General features: G+C 31.9%; 1 protein-coding gene across 1 annotated transcript in view; it reads left to right on the top strand.

Annotated features, from left to right (window-relative positions):
- Mbd5 (methyl-CpG binding domain protein 5) overlaps positions 1-19,815 on the top strand; it is a 402,700-nt gene that overhangs the window by 337,807 nt on the left and 45,078 nt on the right. Inside the window, exons 10-12 of the mRNA XM_077802477.1 lie at positions 10,677-11,345; positions 14,753-14,855; positions 15,895-16,075. Coding sequence (XP_077658603.1) covers positions 11,194-11,345; positions 14,753-14,855; positions 15,895-16,075 — 436 coding nt within the window. The 5' untranslated portion in view covers positions 10,677-11,193. The remainder of the gene's footprint in view (positions 1-10,676; positions 11,346-14,752; positions 14,856-15,894; positions 16,076-19,815) is intronic.

Genomic DNA, 19,815 nt, shown 5'->3' on the forward strand with positions numbered 1-19,815 from the left:
ATTCTATGCTTAATTTTGTCAGAGTGAAATTCCCTAGCTCTTGTATCTGTATTTATCAGTTTTCTTTCGCTGCTACATTTTTCCTGCCATTCTCAGCATTCCAGCAAGCTGTCAGTTACATACTAAATGAAGTCCCTATGCGGCACTACATATGATGCTGTTAAACATCTGTGGGTATTACTGCCTACTGGTTTTGTTCCTGATGTGGGAGCTACAAAAACACAATAAAAATCATTTATTTCATGGAGCTTGTGAGCTCTTTGGGCCTCCCCCCTTTCTAAAAGCCACACAGAAACAGTCTTCCTCATCTTGTTTCTTGAGAGAACTTATCAGACATTTTATTTAGACTATAGTTATCTTTTACATTTAGTTGTTTTGGAGACATTGATTGGACTTGAGTATTCCTAGATACTTATATATATTCAGAGACAATGTTTTTGGATGAGTTTCTTCAATGGGTGAGTAATGTCATTTTCACTTTAAGAATAACCTAGTTGGGCATGATGGCATATGCCTGTAATCCTAGCTATTCAGAAGGATGATGCAGAATAATCCCAAGTTCAAAGTCAGCCTTGGCATTAGCAAGTATCTGTCTCAAAATAAAAAGAGTAGGTAAAGTACCTGGGCTCAATCCCACCATACAGAGAGAGAGAGAACATATAACCTGATTTTCACTCAAAATGGATTTAAGACTTGAAACTATGAAATAATAGAAGAAAACATAGGGAAATGCTTTATAAATTGACCAGGGCAAGGATTTTTTTTTTAAGATCTTAAAAGCACAGTCAGCAAAAGCAAAAAAGAACAATGCTCTGAGTTAATCTAAGAAGCTTCTACATAGCAAAGTAAGCAACAGAGTGAAAAGACACCTACAGAAAGGAAGAAAATATTTGTAAACTATACATTTGACAAGGGGTTAATATTAAAAATGTATATAGACTTGACTCAGTGGGAGAAAAAAGAAAAACAAATAACCCAAAAGATCTGGAAAGACATACAAATGGCCAACAAATATGTGAAAAGATTTTAAACATCACTATTCATCAGGGAAATGCAAATTAAAATAACAGAGACATCATCTCACTCCAGTTAAGGGTGTCGATTATCCAAAAACAACCAAAAAAAAAAAAAAGTCACAAGTGCAGTCATGGAGAAGAGAAACTCACATACTGTTGCTAAAGTTAGTACAATCATTTTGGAAACCAAGTATGGAGGTTCCTCAGAAAACTAGAAATAGAAACTTCCATAAGAACCAGTAGTGCTACTACTGGTAATGTATCCAAAGGAAATAAAATTAGTATGTTGAAGAGGCCTCTGCACTTCCATATTTATTGCAGCACTATTCACAATAGCTAAGACATGGAATCAAAGTAAGTATCAACAGATGAATAAATGAGATAGAATCATAGGTAGATAGATAGAGGAAAGATATAATGGAATACTATTTGGCCATTAAAAAGAATGAAATCCTGTCATTTACAACAACATGAATGAACATGCAGAGTATTATGTTAAGTGAAATAAGTTAGGCACAGAAAGACAATTAATGCATGATCTCACTCTTTAGTGGAATCTAAAAAAGTTGATTGATCTCATAAAAGTAAAAAGTGTAATGGTACTTACCAAAGGCTGGGTGGCTAATGCTACAGGGAGCAGACATTGGCTTAGTATATGTAATTATAGTTACATAGGAGGAATAAATTTCAAGAGATCTTTTGTACAGAAAAGTGATGATAGTTAATGATTATATCTTGTATTTTTAACAATGTAAAGAGAGTAGATATTATATGCTCTCACCATAAAAATTATAGCTACATGAGATGATACATTTATTAATTAGCTAAATCTAATAATTCTGCAATTTATATGTACTTCAGAATATCATGTGGCACAAGATAAAAACATACAATGGTATACATAAGTTTTAAAATAAATAAAAATTTTGAAAGAGTTGGGATAAGGCTTAGTGTAAAGCACTTGCATAGTGTTCATGAAAAACCCTGTGTTCTGTCTCCAACCTCACACACACAGAAAAGAGTAACCTTATTTTCAAGGTTATTGGTGGACTCATTAACTCTGTTTGGTACTGTTTGCTCCAAGTAGGAACTTAATCCACTCTCAAATTAATTGAAAAATGCTAAATATTTTATAGTAAAATAATATACATATCGGTTATTTTGGAATATTACAAATATAAGCATAATTTGTTGTTATTCTCACAGCACAGTTTTAGGAAAAATCAGTATTGATGTACATCAGTTTTCAACAACGATTTGACCTGTGTATTTTAAGTTGCATCTTAAGTGACTAAAATACTACTGATGCAATAGTAAATGGTGAAAATTACCATTTAAATCTGCTGAGTTTACTCTTAAATAGATTATGTAAATGCAGACAAGTTTTTTTAATCAATATTCTCCATGAGAAACCTAATATTATAGAAAAGCAAATAAATAATATTCTATGCTGAGAACTAATATGCAGAGATATATCATAATAATTTTTTCCTTCTGAATTATAGTAAGTTTGTCAATTATTTTATAAATATTCTATGGCAACCAGAATATTCTTTAAAGTTATTCTCTAAATTTTTTTAATCATATGTATTTGAGAGCTGATGACTGCTCACCTTTTTACTTTTAAGAGAGAAAGTTTTCTACATATGCATTCATAACCTCCCTTTCCACATCTTTTCATATTTTAAAGGTAGAAAGGGAAGATTTAACTTGAAGCTCTCTGTCTCCACCACTTTTTCTTTGTAGTCATGTAGGATGCCAAGGACAAAGAAAAGTTCAGTTATAAGGAGTAATTCATGAGGAGGAAAGAAGTGGGTATTTTAAGAGAATTACAAAGGGAACCTAAGTGGGACTTGGAAACTCAAATATATTTGAGTTTGGAGAAATTAAGGAAGACCTGTGAGTGACATTTAAACTGAAATAAATAGGAACTAGTTTAATGAAAAACAAGAAGATAGGAATAAAAGATGGTATTCTAAGCTGACAAATAGGAGTAAGCCTGGAGGCATTTTAGAACCAAAGTGACAGGCTTAATTTTTCTTTGTAGTATTTAAGTTGTTCAGGTTAGTGCAATGTCCTCTCTGATTCTCTGTATATTTTCTCCACTGGATTAAATATTATTCTCTTTTTTTTTCAGTTGTAGATGGACATAATACCTTTATTTTATTTATTTATTTTTATGTGGTGCTGAGGATCAAACCCAAAAAATACTATAAAATAATTGTGGAATGTTATTGTGGAACCTTAGAATATTTATAAAATAATTGATGAGCTTACTAATTCAGAAGGAAGAAATTATTTATGATAAATCTCTGTGTATTAGTCCTCAGCATAGCACGTTATTTACTTGCTCTTCTATAATACTAGGTTTCTCATGGAGAATATCAATAAAAAATACTTGTCTGCATTTAAATAATCTATTTAAGAATAAACGAAGCAAGTTTAAAAGGTAATTTTTACCATTTATTCTTGCATTAGTAGTAGGCTAGTGCTCTACCACTGAGCTACGACCCCAGCCACACAAACATTATTCTTATTTCTAGTAAAAGTTTTCCTTAATGCTCTTAAGGATTAAGAAAACAATTAGCTAATCTACAGATAACAACACTGTAATTTATGGAAATAACATTTTTCCTGATTACAGACCTAATGCTTATTTACTGTAGAAAATTTTGCAAGTACAGAAAAGCAACAAAGAAAATATGTTTTTTCTAAAGAACTTAACAGTAGTAACTGGGCGAATAATGCTATTCTATTCCTATATTTACATATGGAGTAACATTTTGTAATTTAAGATTTATCATTGTATATATGGCTTTGTATTATGTTTTTTCCACCTAAAAATAACATAGTCCTTTCCCAGTGCTGCAGAATTTTCTATAACATGATTTTAATAGCTTATTCATAATAATTTGGATATTTACTATGTCTTAGGTACATATAATTAATTTATTTTTCACAGAACAATCATATAACGTTATATTCTCTTTTGCCCAAGGTCACAAGCTCATAAAGGGTAGTGCCAGTGTTCACATACAGACAGTCTGACTCTGGAGCTTATACTCTTAACCAGTAATGCTACGAGCCTTTCAATACTATAGTTAAAGTCTATTTTAGACTTTCATATTATTTCCAGTTTGGGTTTTGGCTATATGAAATAATACTTAACAATTCTGTGAGTTGGCAGTTTAGTCTGGACTCATTTGGGCCAGCTCATCCTTATTCCACATGATGTTACCTAGGCTCATTTTCATGTCTTGGACCCCACTGCCCTGGATGGGCAGCTAGACTTCTGTCTATACAAGTAGTCTTTCATTCTCAAGTAAGCTAGTCCGGGTTGTTTACATGACAATGGCCTTCCAAGAAACCAGAATGGAAGATGCAAGGCCTCTTAAGATTAGGATCAAAACTTGAACAGTATCATACCCATTGTATTCCAATGGTCAGTGTAAATCACAGGCCAGATGAAATTCAAAATGGGATAATAAATCCCACCTAATAATAAGAACTGCAAAATATTTGTAGCACTTGCAGTCATACCATACTTAGCATTTACTTCTCTGAAAACTTCTTTATGACTAGAATATGTAAGTTGCTAAACTTTCATAGCCAAAAAAAAAAAAATCACTCCTCATTATAAGTAAACTTCCTCCCTAGAGGGAGGAATGTAGGCCAAGGTGCTTCTTAACTTTGACTCTGAGGACTGGCCTAACTCTTGGGACCCTGTCCCTATACTTCAAAGTTTGTGAAAAAATGTAGCCTTCCAACTTGAATTCAATCTCTTATTCACTGATTATGAACTTTTATAACGTTCTAAACTAAAAGTACAAGAACATCTGAAACTGAAATACTTTAGTTGTTAGGGCAGGAAAGATATGCTTATTGAGCATATCCTGATACAATTGTGTTAAACAAAATGTAAGTACACAGATGTAGTTTGAATGAGTTAAGTGGAGGCGGGCAAAGATATTGGGTCTCTTATAAGGATATATTATCTCCTCTCTTACTCTCTTGCTCTCCTTCTCTCTCTTACTCTCTCTTCTCTCTTCCCCCCCTCTCTCCTCCCTCCTCCCTCTCTCTCCCCCCTCCTCTCCTCTTCTCTCTCTCTCTCTCTCTCTCTCTCTCTCTCTCTCTCTCTCTCCACCCCCCTCTCTTCTGTGACTGGCCGCTACAATCGTGCTAATAAAATCTCGGACATGTTTAAAAAAAAAAAAAGGATATATTATCTGAAAAGTATGTGTTGGAAGAGGTGGCTGCCCAGTGATAAGAGCCAAATGGAAATAATAATCAGAATAAAAATGGGGTTAATTTATTGCAAGATTTAAAAAGAATGAAAGAAGATATACTGTAAAGATAAATATACTCATATATCAAAATGCCTAGCTTGAAAAACTAAATGAAGGGTTAAATAGATGAGGAAAGGTTGGGGACTGGTTAGTTAATCCAATCACACATGTTGTATGTGTATATTGTTTGAGAATTTAAGTACAGAGTCAGAGGCAAGATTTGAGGGGTTTTTTGTTTTGTTGATATTTTGGGAATTGAACCCAGGTCCATGCTCATGGTAGGCAAGTGCTCTTCCATTTAAACTACATCTTCAGCCTTTTTTTTTTTTTTTTAATTTGAGACAGGGTCTTGCTGCATTGACCAGACCATTCTCAAATTTGTAATCCTCCTTCCTAGACCCCCTGAATAGCTGGGTTGCAAGCATACACCACCACACCCAGCTCAGAGACAAGTTTTATGTGGGACTCAATTTCAACTAGAGAACATGAGATGTTCACTCTTGGCAATGTAGGATTCTAAGTGGACTTATTTATCTTTAAATATTTCATGAGCTAAGTTTATAATCATGTTATAAACAGTATGAATGATAATTTAGGCATATCAAATAATATCATGTTTTTCTTAATTTACAGTCTCGTGATAAATTAATAATTCATTACATGTTAATTCTATACCACTGTGTATTCAAGTACACAAGACCAGTAAGCATAAGATCAATGTGTGATGACATTATAAACATTTTAATAGAATTTACTCATAATAATCACCACTCTAAAACCAATTCATTACTTTTACCATTAATTAAATTTGACTTGAAAAATGTATGATGTTTGATGTTACTTAGAAGAATACCTATTTACTTGTTTTTGTGATGTCAGATTCTCTGATACTCAGTCTTTGTGATATTTTGGGTATGATTTTTTTAAAGTACACACTTAACACTGTATAAAGTAATAAGTTTATTCTTAAGTTAACAAGATTATCAGTAAAACAGAAAAAGTTCATTGCATTAATTAGCATCTTATTGAAATATAATTTTAATTTTGTTGTTGCATTTATTTACTTTACCATTTTTATTCAATTTAAATGTGTTCATAAATCGCTCAATAAATAAAACTAATAGCTTACAAATAAATTTTAAAGTTAACATATTAATTTGATTTTTTTTTCCTTTTTGCAGTGCTTAGTATCAAACCCAGGGCTTTGTGCATACTAGGCAAGTACTCTACTACTGAGATACATCCCCAGTGCAGCATATTACTTTTCTTAAAAGGCCTATCATATTCATGCACAGAAATTATCAATCAAAAATTGTGAGATCATTAGGGGAAAATCTAGAGCTTTTTATATTTTATCAACATGTATACTCATTAGCTTATTTTAAAAACTTCTCATGTATTGATAAAATTTTGTAAGTTTATATGGCAAAGTTCAGAATGTAAAATTACATTATCAATTAGAATATACACAATCTTGGGCTGGGGTTGTGGCTCAGTGGTAGAGCCCTTGCAGTTCGATTCTCAGCACCACATGAAAATAAATAAATAAAATAAAGGAATTGTGTCCAACTAAAAAATAAATATTTTTAAAAAAGAATATACACAATCTTCAGGAACTAGCCAACACACCTACTCTGTGCCAGGAATTATATCAAGAACTAGGAACATAAGGACTTGGAGAGACAAGGTCCCTACTGCTCTGAATGTGTTTATATTCCTAAAGGGAAAGATAGTTAATAAGCAGTAATAATAATCAGAAAATAAGAGGTATCAGTGAATTGACAAAGTCTAAGAGAGTGGCTGGGGTTTGCAATTTTCTTGTGGAGATGACATCTAATTTGAATTCTGGATGATCAGAAGAAGCCAATACAAAAAAAGAAAATCAAGTCACTCAAATTCCATTCACTGGTAGCCAATTTTAAGAGACTTAATTTGCATATTGAAAGGAAAGAGGAAAAATGAAAACATTAGTGGAATTGTGTGTTCTCAGAACACACACACAAACACATAACATGCTTTTTGAATTTTATTGTTATTGCTACAAAATTGTCAAATACATATAAATTAAGTCATAAATATATGATCTCTCTTGGATCCTGAGTGTTAGTGAAATGGAGGGTAGCTTTTATATTACAGTATCTTTACTTTTTTAACATGTTTTATTGGGCTTTAATGAAGCCACGTTAAATAGGTCTTTAGGGAAGGAGAGAGAAACATGTGGAATATGTAACGTTTTTTAAAAGCATAGTAATATTAATATGTTAAATTCAGTAAACAGGAGAAACTGCAGTTTTTACAATGCAAACTATAGGAACAAAGACTGACTAATTTTGGACAATGGGTCTCTATAGAACATAAAATTCCAATGTCTTGGAAGCAAGTAGAACATACTTTCATATTTAACCAAAGAAATCATACATGGGTTTCAAAATTTAAGACACATGGCCTGAAGTGCTTTCCTAAAAGTATCATCCTAATACTTAAAGAAATGAATCGAGAGCCCTAAAATTACACAATTCTATTATAGCAAATAATTCTGAGTGAATTATCAAGGTGGGCATATATTTACATGCAGTAATATTTCTCTTGGATTTATTTGTAATTATGAAAGTTTGGGAGAACTGCTATCTCCACAAAAGGAACATAAATAAACAAAATTTTAAATAAATAGCCAAAATTTTCCATCCAGTATTTAATGTTCATGTTTTAGAAAAATATTTAATGCCATATAGTAAAATGCTTAAGAAGAAAAAAATACAAAATGGGATGATTCAATATTTAAAAGAAAAAATCCCACTTATATAGAAAATATTTAGAATCAGTATAACTGCTTTGGAGAACAATTTGGCAGTGCCTATAAAGTTGAAAATGTACAAGCTCTACAAGCCAACATTAATGTGCTTGACATAATGATAGATTAAAAGTTGTAAAATCTTAAGATAGAATATTACTCAAATGTTAAAAATTAATGCATTTGAACTGTATATCTACAACAAAGATAGGTCTATATATTTCAGCAGAGACAGTTTTCAAAACAATGTTAAATTTTAAAAAGAACGTTGCAGGATGGTATAATATGGTAGTGTTTATATAAAGTTTTAAAACACATATAACAATACAAATATTGTATACAATACACATGTAGGAAATAAGCACATAAAATTATAACCAGAAATGATACAGGCCAGAATCATGATGGTAGTAGCCTTTGGGGCAGAAGGGAGAGGAATGGGTCTGAAAAGAAAATCAAGTGGGACTGATTATGGTATTATATTTTATCTGAAATATTTTCTATGTCCTTTATTTGAAAAAAAAAACTGACAAATGCTTATATTGCAAATTTTAGTGGTGATGATACATCCTTGTTTATTTTATGAAACTCATTTTTGTGTGTGCTTTAAAACTTTAAAAAACAAATGATTGAAAGAAAACATGTCAATGTTTGCAGTGATTATTAATCTTCAGGGAGATGACTTCAATTTTTATTTTCATATTCAGGCTTCCACATTGATGCTGAACATTACACTATGCTTAGGATAAAGTGGTACCTTACTGCTTGAGTCTATTCAGGCTACTATAACAATATTCCAAAAACTAGGTAGATTAGAAACAACAGCAATTTATTTCTCACAATTCTGGAAGCTGTAAAGTCTGAAATCCATGAATCAGCAGATTCAGTGTCTAGTTAGCTCACTTTGGGGTTCATAGATGATACTCATAGCAGCTAGCAGAGTGCCCACTACACAGTAACTGCTCTGTAATGTTGAAGGAAATGTGAATAAACACATAGATGAACAGCAAAAGTCACAGTCAAAGGTACAGTGAGTGGAAGACAGAACATTAAGTGGGTCATTTCCATGAGAAGCAGAGCACAGTGGAATGGGCCCAGTGATGCAAATTACCACCTTGGGACAGTTATTATTTGGTACTTTTCTTAATATCCTGACTTTTCCCTCAATAAATTTTTGCTACCTTTCTCATTTCCTGCCAGTGCTGGCCACACCCATAAGCACAGTCCCTGATTTACAGCTAAATGAGTCTTTACTTTATTGCATATCCTTAAACTGTCTCAGAGCCAAGACTACACATAAATACAAATAAGGCATATACCTGATGGGCTTTGCTATAAGATAATCTCTTGCTTTCCTAGTGAGGAGACCCAAAAAAGTGTTTCTGACCAACTTAGGTGTATAGAGTTTTAGGAATGCAGATTAAATAGTCATGTTCATTCACATTTTTTAATTTGTTAGTTTATACATGCATATTTAAAACATTATCTAGAAAATGCATTAATTTTTTTCATTTAAACTTTATGGAATCAGTTTAAGCTTCCATATGAATCTCAAGTCATTTAACATAGATTCCAGAGCAGAGCATCTTCACTTCTATTTCAGTTCTTTAAGGTACAGCATTTTTTTATTTTTGTGGATGAAGCTGTCACTGAAAACTTTTTATCACAAATCACAAGTCCCAACATATAACACTAGGATAATTTTTTTACTCATCTTTTAGTGTAGTTTTATGAGGCCAACAATACGACTAAATGCTAAATACTAAATTGATCATTAAAAGGCTTGTTTACAACAATAAATAGTGCTACCAACTGTGGCATCATATTTTCCACAATATTAAGTACTAAATCTTTTCAAAATGTACTTGTCTTTTTTTATGCAACAGCCTCATCAAGATGAATTCTATAAGCATTCTACAGTTGCAGTGGTCACTCCAGTTTCAAGTTAATGTGTTTTCTCAAAAAAAAAAAAAAAAACCCTGTGACTTAATAAAGCAATTAAGAAAGTACACTATTATGTGAGGGATTTTGTAAAATCTTGACTATAAAGCAGCTCCCAATCTGAACAGTCTATAACACTGGGGGGAAATCTTCTATTTGAAAATGTACTATAAATTTATTTTCTTTAACTTTTTTAAAAAGAGAAACCTTATCTTCTTTACGCTAATGATTAGAAAAGAAAGCTGAAGCATAGCTGCATATAATATTAAGGAGTAATCAAAATATGAGTGGATTAACATCATTTTTTGGTTTACAGGACATTAGAGGTTTGAATATATTTTGATTTCAAGTTAGAAGCAGGCTCTGTGGGCATGTATCTGTGTATGTACTTGTAATGCCATAATTATGGGTCTATGTCTACGAATTAGAAAGTTGCAAATGGTGAAGAGCAAGTAAATTGGTTTAACTAGAGTAAGTGGATCAATTTAAAAGAAGAAAACAAGTTCACTTTGATGTGTTATTGTGACGGCAGAGGACATCAAAGTGATAGGGAACAGCTAATAGTTTATTCTATTTGAAAATTGTGCAGCGTCTCAGTTTTCAACATTAAATATACAGTTTACATATTTGCATATGTTTCAGGCTACATTATTGGAATTTTGAAGTCATGAAAGCATCAGATGAACCAGCCTGCAACACCTTGGATTCAGATTGGAAGATAAAGTTTAGAAAATGTGGCCTTTAAGGACTGGTAGTACCTAAAAATATTAATCGACTCACATTGTAAAAATGACACCAATTTCTAAACAGTAGAAATTATTTTAGTTCAACATCAAGGTTCAAGACAAAATGTACAACTAAAAACTTTACACTCCTCCCTTCCCCACTTCAGACAGGTGCCAGCATTGGTGAATTATGATTTTCCTTAGTTGTAAGCACTCATTTTTACCCATGTAAACCATCCCTAGGAATTAAGTATTGGTTATTTAATGTAGAGTATAATGGGAAACTGATTAATTTTACAATGGCAGAGTTCAAGGACTTGGTTCCAAACTGAGCCGAAGCTTCCCAATGCTTTTTGTACAGTCTGAGAAAAACTGTGCTGCATTGGCCCATTTTTGAAGGCCATCATGCTCTGTAATATGAAGATATCATCTTAATGCTGATATCTTTGGAGAGTCCCAAGCAGACACAGAAAATGAATGGAGGCAAGGAGTGTGACGGAGGGGACAAGGAAGGAGGTCTTCCAGCTATACAAGTTCCTGTGGGTTGGCAGCGTCGTGTGGATCAAAATGGAGTTCTTTATGTCAGGTGAGCCCTTATTTATTACCTATGTCACCTCCAAAGTCATAGTTCCAAAGTTAAGGAGGCAGAGTCTGTTCTTCTTTGAGGGAACAAAATATTGTGACTGACAGCACCTCAGATAAGTTTCAATAACTGACCTCTGTGCTAGAAATGCACAAGTATTTTTATTCTATACTGTTTTGTAGTGTAAATTGACATAGATTATCAGAGAGAATTTTTATGCATTAATTGTGTTTACATGAGGTGTCATTCTGCTTCTCTGTAATAAGGATAAAAAAAATATGAAGATTTCTAAAAAACTTAAAGCATCATTACTACATTCACAGAAGAATGCAAAATACTGGAAATAGACCCAATACCATTTGGCAATATTACTCTGTTCTTAAAAGTACTTCAACTGACTTTTCTAATACTAAAATTCTGTTTTTAATCTATTAGCAGTCTTACTTATTAGACTTCTTAATGCTTGATATTAACCAAAAATAATTTGCTTATTTTTTTCTGCACAGTTTTTAATCTATTTCCTTGCATGTAATAATAAAAATAAAGTCATGATGGAGATAGCTCTTCATATTACAAGTAAAAATCATACAACTAAATGCAAATGCCTCCTCTTTAAAATTTTGATGTTATATCTCTTTTATAACAAGTTGAATGGAATAACTGAACTGTTGGCAAGAAGTTTTAAGTCTTATTTAATAAATAATTGGCATCTAAGTTCCTTATTTATAATTTTCCAATAAATATATAGAAGTTTAGGTTACCATAAGTCTTTCTTCATGATATAATAAAAAAAATTAGAAGTAGACTTCAGATTTTATTAATTCCACATTAAGCAGCATCATTAAATTGATGCTATTACTTTCAGTGTGGCTCTTTGCATCCCAGCTTCAATAGAATTTTCAGTTCCCTATAGATGTATTTGCATGAATGAGGCATTTTCTGTGGTACAAACAATTTCATGCTTTAACAACTCAAAAGTCAGTTCAGATGTGGGTTTATTGTTTGTTTGGTTGGTTGATTTGTATGCTTGTAAAGTGCTTCTTGAGGAAAACTTAATTACCCACTGAAATTCTTTTGTCACAAAAAATTCTTATATCTGTAATATTAATGATGTGCTCTGTATTCGAGGAGGTGAAGGAATAAAAACTCAGGGAATGTGGAGCTCATCCCATAATAGAAAATATGAACAAAGACACAAGGAATAACTTTTTCCAAGTGTTTATATTACCAACGTGGCTCATAAAGTGCCAGAAATACTTTTTTATAAATATAACAAATTATCAGTGATATATGTTTATATTTATGGTTATTCTAGTTTGTAAAGAGATGATGTATGTTCAACTTGAAGCAAATGACTTAAAAAATCTTGATGATTTTTTTTACTCCATCTTATGAAAGATATATCAACTTTTCATATTGCTATGAGCAAACCATGTCAAGTCTAGGAATCAAAAACTAAGAAGTCTAAAATTAAAAAAAAAAAGAAGTCTAAAAGTTGATCAGTCACTTTCAGTTAATATCAGTTCATAATTTTCCAAGACTGACTTCTTCACTTTTCTGATAATCATGTTAGTATGAGTTCTCCAAATTTAAGACTGTACACTTGAGAATTATTTTAAAAACTAAACTTTTGCAGGTAAGGTTAAATGCTTTCAAATTAAATCAAGCCATCTGGGTTTGATTTGTTTGTATATAACCAATTAAAATACTACTTGAATATATGTATGAGGCTAGCCTACCTTCAATAGCTACCTTTTCAATGTATAGTTTACCTCTCATTTTTAGGTTAATCTTCAATTTCTCCTGCCTCCTGGTAGCATTTTGAGGTGACACATTAAATTTTCCACGTGTTTCCAATTTTCTAAACTGTATCCATGCTGTAAAACTTGTAACTATTTTTTACATTAATTATTGCCCCCAAAAGTTAATTATAAGAACTACAACTAAAGGAAAGAATCCAACTGACTAAGAGGAAGAGTTTCAAGAGGTCTAGAATACTGTAAAGGAATTTAGGAATTCTTGCCTTTGATTTTAATTTCACAATGAAATTCCTTTAGGATTCAGTGCACACACTTTCTCTTAAGCAAAATGTTGGCAATTTCTCTTCCCCCGAATTCATCAATTCTTATTGTGAAAAATCAATAAGTTAATTATTGGTGACTTTGTTTTATTGAAATTATTATACCTCCAAAGCCTCTTGTTGCCTCTCCTTGCATATCATCTAAAAGTAGCCTAAACAAATATGACGGTTTTCATTTAAATTGTTCTTTGTGCCCAAGTCATTTGGACAATTGTCCTTAAACAAAATATGAATTGCATTTTAAAGCTAGTTCATTTATGACTGCACAACTGCTTCTTGTGTCTTTTAGAGGCAGAAAGTCTATGGCCAGTAGTGCAATACTTTGTGTATGAATTGGAGAGTACTCTTTCTGGATGAATTGGATCTAAAGGCTTAAGTGAGGGTTTTACCTAATAGTCATAAATAAAAGAATTTCAAATGAAAAGTTCATAGGAATTTCAAAGCATAATACTGATTAAGTTGTAAAATCAATATATTCATAAAGCCCTAAAATGTAAATTACCCATTTTAAACTACTCCTCATTGTAAATAAAAAAATCAAAAACTTATCCTATCATCTAAATTAGTATTTAATCTGTTTTACTAATTTTTGTGACCAGAAGAGCAGTAAGATGAAAAAACCTACCCACTTACCAGCCCAAAAAATGCAAGGCACCTTTTGTCCACCTAACATCCTGTTTCCTCAAAAACTTCCCATCTTTTGTCAGCTCTGTTAGATTCCTCTCTGCACAATGTTTCTTCAGTACAATTTGAAGTAGGCCACAATGATCTATCTTCAAAGAAACACACTGGTAAAGGAGAGAAAGAAATGTTTTTACATAGGGTCAACTTGGTTTTAGACTCCAAAATAAACAGGGAAGAATATATTAGCTCTGACTTTTGTAGACTTGGCCAACTTTCTGGTTTGAACTTTAATATGTTCCTAAGTTTCAGTTTTTCCTCAACAAGCTTTGAAAGTAAATGTCGTAGTTTAAAATGATAGTGATTACTTTTATGTAGTTTTTTCCCCCCGTTCCTTTCTTGCCTGTTTCTGTCCTTTCTTAAGAGTAGTATTTTTCCTATCTTTAGTCCACTCTTGGTTTTCAAAATACTTTTGTTTAATTTTCTGTGAAGATCTGTATTTTTCTGATAAATATTTTGGTACAAAAGAAAGAGCGATAGTGTTAAAGGCTATAATTTAGTAGCTAGCATAATATTGACAAAGAAAATGCTTTCCCTAGCAGGAAAATATTATCCTGTGAAGGACAGTAAGACTATAAATTATGCCTTTTTTCATATAATATGTGCAGTCAAAATTATTTCCTGATGTATTTTTAAACTATTTTTACAGTCCCAGTGGGTCTTTGTTATCTTGCTTGGAGCAGGTTAAAACATACCTGCTTACTGATGGAACATGCAAGTGTGGCTTGGAATGTCCTCTTATTCTTCCCAAGGTAACCATTTCACAATAGAGATACAGCAGTTTTTTATTTTTAGGTATTTTATATATTTGCTTTTCTCATTTGGCATTTCATTTTTATATTAGTTCTCCAATCATGTATTTGTTTTAACTTTTTATCTAATTAGACATCTTTTACATGCATTTTGGAATGATTAAAGATTGTGGGAAATTTATTCAGGTCATTTTCAAAGGTGACAAACTATATTCATATTAAATATTTCTTTAAAACCACAATTACACCTTTTTATTAGAGCTGTACCTATGCTCAATATTTAGTAATGCAGTATTTTCTTTAACTTACTCTAACTGCAGTATTACTTTTAGCATGGTTATTGATAAGTCTGTCATAGATGTTTCTAAAATTGTAAAGCCAAACCCTCATAACCAAAATATGAAAATGTTTTACTCCTTTACAAGGTAAAAAGTAAAATTACTTAAAATAGTAAAATGTTATTTGGTATAGAAATAGCTCATTCTCTGAATGTTTTATAGTATTAATTTTCAAACTAAAAATTAATAAACAACTTTTTTCTTTTTACTATGTTACTGCATCATAAAAAAATTTCTAATAAGTAAATTTTTAATAGAGCAGTAGATTTTCTAAGTCAGTGAAAAGGTAATATAAATACAATAATAAAAGGAAGCCAAAGGAAACTTAGCATGTAGAAATATCATAGTTTTTTGTTTTGTTTTTGTATCTAGATTTTATCTGTTTTTGTACTGGTATAATAATATCAAGAACTATCTAAAATTGGAAACATTATTAGATATTAAACTTTTCCATATATTTATCTTGGCTATCTTAGAATTACTGTAATTTTCATTATTTATTTTGCTACTAAAAACCGTAAGTTCAGCAGAAGTATTTATTAAGTTATATAACATTGTTTTCCTTAAGTTTAAAAACTTAAGAAAGTTTTATTCAGATTTATGACTTAATCTCAGTACAACGTTTTTCTTTTTAAACAAGAGGATCTTTTTATTAAATGTTTTTGCAGACATATTCTAAACAAAGACTGTGCTTTTTCCAGGTATTTAATTTTGATCCTGGAGCTGCTGTGAAACAGAGAACTGCAGAAGATGTTAAGGCAGATGAAGATGTCACAAAGCTATGCATACATAAAAGAAAAATCATTGCAGTGGCCACACTTCATAAAAGCATGGAAGCCCCACATCCTTCTCTGGTGCTCACCAGTCCCGGAGGAGGAACAAGTATGTAATATGGCTAAGGGGTTAGGAATTCTCCTCCCTCACTCCATTGCAAGAGAAGGAGATGCTGGAAATCACTTTGCCAAAGCATTTTCCCTTTTCACTTTTCAAACATGCACAGTGTCTTTAAGGTTTTATATGATCTATCATTTTAGTGCAAATAGCAAATTAATTCTGAAAAATTACCATGAGGTTATTTCCCAGAATTCCTTGTGCAGATCATCTGGTTACATAATCAGAATAAACACTAATTAGCACATCCTAATGCTATGCAGATGTGCAGAGCTGAGCTCACAGAAAAGAAAGTGCCATTGGTTTTTAGGAAACAAATGTAGCCATTTTCATAGGGCTATACTGGAAGATGTGATGTTAAATCCCCAACAATTTAGCAGTTTTGTTAAAAACAAGCTGTTTCTTTTCTTTTTTCTTTTTTTTTTTAGTCATTTGATAAATATTTGTTGAACACCTACTAAACAAAAATCATCTTGCCAAGAATTTTTTATGAGCCCCCACTCAACTCACTCTCAATCTCTCTCTCTAAATCTCTCTCTCTCTCTCTAAATCTATCTCTCTCTCTCTAAATCTATCTCTCTCTAAATCTATCTCTCTCTCTCTCTCTCTCTCTCTCTCTCTCTCTCTCTCTCTCTCTCTCTCTCTCTCATATACACACACACACACACACAATTTTTTTATATCTTTATTTTATTTATTTATTTTTATGTGGTGCTGAGGATCGAACTCAGGTCCTCACATGTAATAGGTGAGTGCTCTACCACTGAGCCACAACCCCAGTACACACACAATTTTTTTCAAAAATTAAAAGCTGCAGAAAAAGTGCAAGGATGGTTCATTAAGTAGCCATCTACCATTTGCTTAGAAAACCACTTATATTTTGTTATAGAAAGTTGCAGGTATTGTCACAATTTACCCCTCAAGGACATTTCCCTACATAACAACAATCTAATGATCACATTTGGGAAATTTAACAGCAATATAAAAATGTTGTCTAACATGAGGTTTGTATTTTAATTTCTCCAGTTTTCCTAACAATATCTCTTTTCACTTTTTAAAAAATTGACTTTAAAACCAGAATGCAATCAAAGATGGTGCATTGCAGTTAGTGTTACATTTCTTTAATCTATATCGAGTCCCCAGTGTTTTTAGTCCTTCATGGGACTGAAATTTTTGAAGAGTTCAGGCCAACCAGATTTGCAGGCTGTTCCTCAATTTGGATTTGCCTGATGGTTTCTTCATACTCAGGTAATACACATTTGATAGGAATTCTGCATGGATGAAGTTATATCCTCATCAGGATAAACACCTTCACCCATATCTATGACACTGTTTGATTGCTTGGTTAAGTTTGTGTCCATCCAATTTTTCCATTGTAAAGTACCCTTTTTCCCTTTGTGATTAGTATGTGCTTTGTGCCATTATACTCTGAGATAGAGGAACCTCTTTTTGTAAAGGCAAGAATATGAATTCCCTCTAAAATATTACAATCTGCTTAAGACTTGATTAGTGGTTCAGAATAAAATATGGCAAGCACCAAAGCATGAGTTGATGAGGGGTAATTGATAGTGTTCTGCAAAGTTCTGAAAAATAGGGACAATGAATGTGACCTGTAGAGCTCAGAGAAGGCTTCATGGCAGAACCCTGATTTAGACCAGCTTTGGGAAAATAATAGGATTTAGGCATATGAAGGGAATAGGAAAATTATTCTTCAGAATGAGTGTGACATAATTAAGGTATAATGTGGAAACTAACCTAACTTGAATGGAAGATAAAAGAAGTATAATAAATTGCGGCCAAACTATCGAGAGCCTGGAATGTTAAAAAAACAATTGCTACATCATACAGGTAATCAAAATCTCTGACTTAGAACTCAGATGAAGAGACAGATTTTGCAACTATAAGCATAAAGCCTCTTTCCAACAACCCTCTAACCTTTAAATATAAACGGGACTAATTTTTACAAATTGATCCACTTCTATATACTAAGATATATAAGGAAAAAAAACTTTTAGGGAATGTTATTCTTTTAATAAGGTACAATTTTTAAATTAAAAGAGTTGCAACAATTTAAACATAAGTTTAATAATAACAAATTATTTAAAATTTGCCATTAACCTGCCACCTTGATGTTTTAATTTTTGCATATTATCCTGAATGTATTTTTGAACATACTTTTGTCTGCTGTTGATCTCATATCACATTATGTCATACAGTTTTACCTTTTTCTACAGTCTGCCTTATTGCCTTTCTTAAGACCCAGAAGAATCTTAATCTAAGTCCTTTGTCATACCTATACATACAAATTTAATTATTGAAATTAAGGATAAATATTGAATTAGTATAGGCAATAATTGGTATATTTCTATGCCTTCTAAGTGGTACACTTCATTGGATTAATTGTTACTCTCTTCAGCAGTAGCAATTTTTTCATAACTTTAAATTATTTCATGAAGTTGAGGTTTAATAATTAAAAATCAAAAGTCTCACATAGTAGCTTTTATCTCCCTTTAAATAAATATATAAACATTTACATTGTTACTGTTTATTCTTTAAAAGGTCTACCTGAATGTTAGTGGGTGCCTGGTATTTACACTTGCCAACTCTTGTATACCTTATTTCCTAAATGTCATATAGCCTCAGCCTGACTTTTGCTAGTTTGTTTAGTATTTCTGTTACTTTAAAGAGGATAACTATTTTGCCTTAAATATGGACAAAATTCCTTCTAAAACACAGCGATTGTCTAAATTCTGTTCGTTGAATATAAAAATTCCAATATTCATATTATTTTTAATCACTGAACTATAGATAATTATATGAATACATTTTTATCTGAGAAAAGATGCAAGCAAGTGATTATGATTAAAGAGAACACACCCAGTCCCATTATAATTCTAGTGATATGATTACATGTAACTGTTGTTACTATATTGCAAGCATAGTACCCTACATATTTTTAATGTTATTTCTTTAATTACAAACTTTAAAAATAGGCTTCAAATGACTTTATCTGCTCCCATTCTGTTATGTTATTGGTTCTCAACATTTTCTATATTATATCCCAAAATTACCTTATTAAATAACCTCTACCATGCTAGAATTAGAAAGTCTGCATTTTCCAAGAAAATATCTGTTCACTGCTTTCTACTTGAATGTACTCTACCTTGACTTCTGTATGTCCCAGGTTGTGACTGACTACTGTAAAAATCCTTATTATATGATTTCATCTGTATACTATCTAGCAAGTAGAAGTATTTATCTTAAATGTGCATTTCACCTTTTATATAAGTATACCTCTGATTGCAAATGAATCTAAGTATATTTGCTAATATGTTTTTGGTCTATAAAGAGTTATGGCAAATATATAGTAAGAAGGGTATGACTTTCATCTCCTGTGACCTGACAGACTCATTGACATTTTCTTACAGAGTCCATCTAAGCTTAGCATCCTTTTCAATACAGCTCTGTAACCAGCCTCTATAAATTGATGGGAATTGGCATATGAAACAAATTTTATTTGCCATCTCTGTTTTAGAAGGTACAACTTCATGAAAGAGTTAAACATCCGTAGGGGCTTAGAAACTGAAACCTAGAATTCTGACATGATAGAGTGAAAATTCTGTATGATGAACCAGCTTGCTTTTGTTGCCTCTATTCTGTCTGATCTCCAAAAGAACTGAAGGGATTCCAAAAAGCCAGAGAGGGAGAAATGCATTCATGTAAAAAGAGAA

The sequence above is a fragment of the Urocitellus parryii genome, chromosome 1, assembly GCF_045843805.1.
Source record: "Urocitellus parryii isolate mUroPar1 chromosome 1, mUroPar1.hap1, whole genome shotgun sequence".
Lineage (NCBI taxonomy): Eukaryota > Metazoa > Chordata > Mammalia > Rodentia > Sciuridae > Urocitellus > Urocitellus parryii.